This window comes from Trichechus manatus, unplaced genomic scaffold, assembly GCF_000243295.1.
Source record: "Trichechus manatus latirostris isolate Lorelei unplaced genomic scaffold, TriManLat1.0 scaffold00057, whole genome shotgun sequence".
Lineage (NCBI taxonomy): Eukaryota > Metazoa > Chordata > Mammalia > Sirenia > Trichechidae > Trichechus > Trichechus manatus.
Genome location: NW_004443993.1, coordinates 6589274 through 6595334, shown reverse-complemented (window position 1 = coordinate 6595334; position 6061 = coordinate 6589274). Strand labels below are relative to the sequence as shown.

The window sequence follows — 6061 nt, the reverse complement described above, 5'->3', positions numbered from 1 at the left end:
AGGTAACCACAAAGAAAGTTAACAAACCTACTCATCAAAATAAAGAAGAAAAACATAAAGTCTCAGTAAAAACAAAACCTACAAAAACAAAAATGAGAAAAAAATCCAGAAACAAAGGGAATTCAGCACAGGAGAGTAAGAGGAACAAAGAAAACATCAGCACCACAAAAAAAAAAAAAAAAAAAAAACACTACAAAATGCAGTCCCATTCCTAGGAATATATCCTAGAGAAATAAGTGCCATCACACTAATAGACATATGCACACCCATTCATTTAGCACTGTTCACAATAGCAGAAAGATGGAAACAACCTAGATGCCCATCCACAGATGAATGAATGGAAAAACAAACTATGGTACATACACACAATGGAGTATTATACAAAGATAAAGAACAACAATGAATCTGTGGAGCATCTCATAACATGGATGAAACTGGAGGACAATATGCTGAGTGAAATAATTCAATCACAAACGGACAAATATTGTATGAGACCTCTACTGTATAACTCATGTAAAAGTTTACACACAAAAAGAAACAATCTTTGTTGGTTACAAGGGATGGGAGGGATGGCGGGGGGTACTAAATAGATAAGTGTTAACTTTGGTGAAGGGTAAGACAGTACACATTACTGGGGAAGCGAGCACAACTTGTAGAAGGGAAGGTCATGGAAGCTCCATAGACACGTCCAAACTCCCTGAGGGACTGAATTGCTGGGCGGAGGGCTGTGAGGACCATGGTCTCGGGGGACATCTAGCTCAACTGGCATAACACAGTTTATAAAGGCAATGTTCTACCTTCTACCTTGGTGAGTAGCGTCTGGGGTCTTAAAAGCCTGTGAGCAGCCATCTAAGATACCCCACTGGTCTCACCCCTTTGGGAGCAAGGGAGTATGAAGAGAACAAGATACAAGGAAAAGATTAGTCCAAAGGACTAATGGACCACAGCTACTACGGCCTCCACCAGATTGAGTCCAGTATAGCTAAATGGTGCCCGGCTACCACCACTGACTACTCTGACCGGGATCACAATAGAGAGTCCTGGACAGAGCTGGAAAATGATGTAGAACAGAATTCTAACTCACAAAATAAAGACTAGATTTACTGGCCTGACAGACTGGAGAAACCCCGAGTGTATGGCCCCCAGACACCCTTTTAGCTCAGTGATGAAGCCCCTCCCGAAGTTCACCGTTCAGCTGGGGATTGGACAGCCTCATAAAACAAAACAGGACTAATGAGGCACAGCAGTCCAGGGACAAGGACTAGACAGCAGGAGGGGACGGGAAAGCTGGTGATAGGGAACCCAAGGTTGAGAAGGGACAGTGTTGATATGTCATGGGGTTTTTACCATTGTCATAGGGCAATATGTGTACTGTTTAATGAGAAACTATTTGTTCTGTAAACCTTCATCTAAGGTACAAAAAAAAAAAGAATTATCTATGTGAAATTAAATTGACAACAGCAACTCAGAAGTTTTGATGGGAAGCCTAGGGGACAGTGAGTTGAAGATAATGGTGATGGAATAATTTGGAAAAGGATAGTGAGAATAGCAGCACAGCTGGAAGAAGGTAATCGATGTCACTGAATTATACATATAGAAACTTTTGAAATGGTGTAACTTTGGCTACATATATTTCCACCAAAAAAAAGGTCCTCAAGGTCGAGAAGGGAGAGTGTTGACAGGTCGTGGGGTTCTTAACCAATGTCATAAAACAATATGTGTACCCTTTAATGAGAAACCATTTGTTCTGTAAACCTTCATCTAAAGTATAATAAAAAAAAAATTAAAACACACACACACACACACACACACACACACACACAAAGAACAAAGCAAACAAACCAAAAAATCACAGCCCTTCAAGAAGGGGAAGGGATGACACACAGGTCTAGCTGGGTGGGAGGAAGGAAAGAGAGAGAGAGAAAAGCAACAAAAACAAAAAACATCAAAACCAAGCAAAAAATACAAACCAAAAAACAAACAAACAAAAAAATAATGCCGAAGGGGTTGGGTGGTGGAGGCGGGGTCAACCCCAGTGGCAGTGAGCTAATGTCTCCACAGCCAAGCAACCATGGCCCGTGGGCAAGCAGCAGAGGCCTTGTAGACAGAAGAAGGGTAAGGGGTGGGAAAGCATGTATCTCTGGTTACCAGGTGCTCTGTCTCCTGCTGGGAGCTCCGTGAAGTTGCCTTCCCGTACTCGCTGACCTGCAGCCCTTGGTGGTTAAGATCCAAGATGGCAAACCCAAGCAGCAGTGAGCTGGTATCTCTCCAGTGACGCAACCGTGGCCCATTGGCAAGCAGCAGAGGCCTTGTAGAGGGAAGAAGAATGGGGGGTGGGAAAGCATGTATCCCTGGTACCGGGATGCTCTGTCTCCTTTTGGGAGCTCCATGAAGTTGCCTTTCCATAGTCCGTCTGAGTTCTTTGGTGGCTGTAGTCCAAGATGGCGAATCCGGCCACATTAGCTGGTATGGGACCTCCACTCTGTAACTCTCCTCATCTTCTGTTCTCTGTCAGTTTCTTATTCCATTTGGTGCTTGACCAATTTCTTTATTCCTTCATTTTGGTACTTAGGTTTCCAGCATTGACGTTTCTATCTGTTTTACTTTTTCGGGTCTTTGCTGCAGAGGGATGGCATGGTGTTTCTGTCTGTAGTGCCGTGTTGGCTCCGCCTCCCCAAAAGTTCCATAATTGGAAGGCTAGGAAGTTGTACAACCACATAGACCAAGCAGCGAGACAGACTTACATACCAATTCATTTGGGCAGTGGAATTGTCAGAGCATTGTACAAACATGCTGATGTAGTAGGACACTGGGCCATTGTGAACTCTTTGGCAGTGGGACAGTCATGTAATTGTTCAGTCAGACATTTGGGCATTGCTGAATCCCTGGGCATTCAGGCAATGGGACAACAGGGCTATTGTACAACAGATAGTGGGGAAATCAGGCTGTAATTTCAACCAAAGTGTGTTGCATAACAACCCAACGTGCCCCTTTCCCAGTGCCTGATAGTCTTACCATCTAACTGTACTACAGCCTGACTATCCCATTGCCCAGCTGGTTGTGCAACCACCCAAGTAGTACACCATCCAACTTTGTACAAGTGACTGTGGTTGTATGTCTGCTACAAGTGTAGCAGCAGGACAGGTCACACCATTGTAGAGCTAGACTTATGGACAGTGGGGCCATAGTTGGGTACTTGTACAATCAGATAATGAGGTGATTGACAGTCAGGCAGGCAGATGTACTGTCAGCCAGGTAGTGGACAATAGTAACAGGAGCAAGATGACCAGAAACTGTCCATCCCAGCTGTCGGTGAGAGGGACAACCAGTTAGGCAGGAGGTTGTAAAAGTATAGTGACTCACTTGCTATACTGGGTCCCACAGATGAGAAACCGTGGAAGGGGCGGCCATGGTGGCTGCGCACCCTGAAGCCACCACCCGCTAGGCCCCTCAGGAACGAGACAGAGCGAGGCCAGCCAGGCCTGAAGCGCTCAGTCAGCCGAGAGCGCTACGTGGAGACACTGGTGGTGGCTGACAAGATGATGGTGGCCTACCACGGGCGCCGAGATGTGGAACAGTATGTGCTGGCCATCATGAACATTGTAAGTGCCTCCCCCTCCCTGGGTAGGGTCAGGAGGAGGGGGTATTGCCACCCACCCCGAGTCCCTGATCTGGGCCAGACCAATAGAATGGAGGTGGGACGGGGTGAGCGCAGAGGGCTGCACTTGGCACAGATGTAGCGGAGCGCAGTGGATAGGAGCTTGGAGGCCGGAATCAGACTGCCTGGGTTCATATCTCAGCAATGCCAACTTTTTAGCTGTGCACCCTTGGGCAATTTACTTTATCCTTCTTCCTTGGTTTACAAAAAAAAGACCAGTTGCCATCAAGTCGATTCTTACTCATGGCAACCCATGTAAGTCAGAGTAGAACTGTGCTCCATGGGGTTTTTGATGACTGATTTTTCAGAAGTAGATCACCAAGCCCTTCTTCCAAGGCACCTCTGGATGGATGTGGACATCCAACCTTTCAATTAGCAGCCAAGTGCTTAACCGCTCGTGCCACCCAGGGACTCCGTTCCTTGTTTTACCCATCTATAAAATGGGGAGAATAATACTACCTACACAGAGTCACTGTACCAAAAAGAAGAATTGGATGACATTCAGCCATTTCTGGAGGTAGCATATGATCAAGAACCAATGGTACTGAAGGAAGAAGTCCAAGCTGCACTGAAGGCATTGGTGAAAAACACGGCTCCAGGAATTGATGGAATACCAATTGAGATGTTTCAACAAATGGATGAAACGCTGGAGGTGCTCACTCATCTATGCCAAAAAAGTTTGGAGGACAGCTACCTGGTCAGCTAACTGGGAGAGATCCATATTTGTGTCCATTCCAAAGAAAGGTGATCCAAAAGAATGCGGAAATAAACAATATCATTAATATCACACACAAGTAAAATTTTGCTGAAAATCATTTAAAAGCAGTTGTAGCAGTACATCAACAGGGAACTGTCAGAAATCCAAGCTGGATTCAGAAGAGGACATAGAACGAGGGATATCATTGGTGATGTCAGATGGATCATGGCTGAAAGCAGAGAGTACCAGAAAGATGTTTACCTGTGTTTTATTGACTATGCAAAGGCAACCCACTGTGTGGATCATAACAGATTATGGATAATATCTCAAAGAATAGGAATTCTAGAACACTTAACTGTGCTCATGTGGAACCTGTACATAGACCAAGAGACAGTCGTTCGAACAGAACAAGGGGATACTGCGTGGTTTAAAATCAGGAAAGGTGTGTGGTAGGGTTGTACCCTTTCACTGTATCTATTCAATCTGTATGCTGAGCAAATAATCTGAGAAGCTGGACTATATGAAGAAGAACAGGGCATCAGGATTGGAGAAAGACTCATTAACAACCTGCATTATGCAGATGACACAACCTTGTGTATGGAGAGCGAAGAGGACTTGAAGCACTTGCTAATGAAGATCAAAGACTTCAGTATGGCTTACACCTCAACATAAAACAAAAATCCTCACAACTGGATTAATAAGCAACATCATAATAAATAGAGAAAAGATTGAAGTTGTCAAGAATTTCCTTTTACTTGGATCCACAGTCAACGCCCCTGGAAACAACAGTCAAGAAATCAAACGACATATTGCATTGGGCAAATCAGCTGCAAAAGACCTCTTCAAAGTGTTAAAAAGCAAAGATGTCACTTTGAGGATTAAGGTGCGCTTGACCCAAGCCTTGGTATTTTCAATTGCCTCATATGCATGTGAAAGCTGGACAGTGACTAAGGAAGACCAAAGAAAAGAAGAATTGATGCCTTTGAACTTGTCTTAATTATCTAGCGCTGCTGTAACAGGAATACCACAAGGGGATGACTTTAACGAAGATAAATTTATTTTCTACGGTCTAGTAGTCTAGAAGTCCAAATTTATGGCATCAATTCCAGGGGAAGGCTTTCTCTCTCTGTCGGCTCTGAAGGAAGGTCCTTGTCATCCATCTTCCCCTGTACTGGGAGCTTCTTGTGCAGGAACCCCGGGTCCAAAGGACGTGCTCTGCTCCCTGCATTGCTTTCTTGGTGATATGACGTTCCCCTCTCTGCTGCTTCCCTTTCCTTTTATGTCTTGTAAGATAAAAGGTGGTGTAGGCCACACCCCAGGGAAACTCCCTTTACACTGGATCAGGGATGTGACCTTAGTAAGGGTGTTACATCCCACCCTAATCCTTTTTAACATAATCTAATCTTGCCTCATTAACCACAGGCAGAGTTAAGGATTTACAACACATAGGAAAATTACATCAATCACAGAATGGAGGACAACCATACAATACTGGGAATCATGGCCTGACCAAGCTGACACATATTTTTGGGGGACACAGTTCAATCCAGGACAGAATTATAGTGTTGGCGAAGAATATCAAAGATACCATGGACTTCCAGAAGAGCAAACAGGTCTGTCTTGGAAGAAGTACAACCAGAATGCTCATTAGAAACAAAGATTGTGAGATTTTGTCTCACATACTTTGGACATGTTATCAGGAGGGA

At 44.5% G+C, this 6061-nt stretch overlaps 1 protein-coding gene across 2 annotated transcripts in view; it reads left to right on the top strand.

The window, feature by feature from the left end:
- The window catches only part of ADAMTS10 (ADAM metallopeptidase with thrombospondin type 1 motif 10), a 30919-nt gene that overhangs the window by 8977 nt on the left and 15881 nt on the right, over window positions 1-6061 (top strand). For both annotated transcript variants that reach the window (XM_023733240.1, XM_004378406.2), the window contains one exon: window positions 3385-3602. In XM_023733240.1, coding sequence (XP_023589008.1) covers window positions 3385-3602 — 218 coding nt within the window. The remainder of the gene's footprint in view (window positions 1-3384; window positions 3603-6061) is intronic.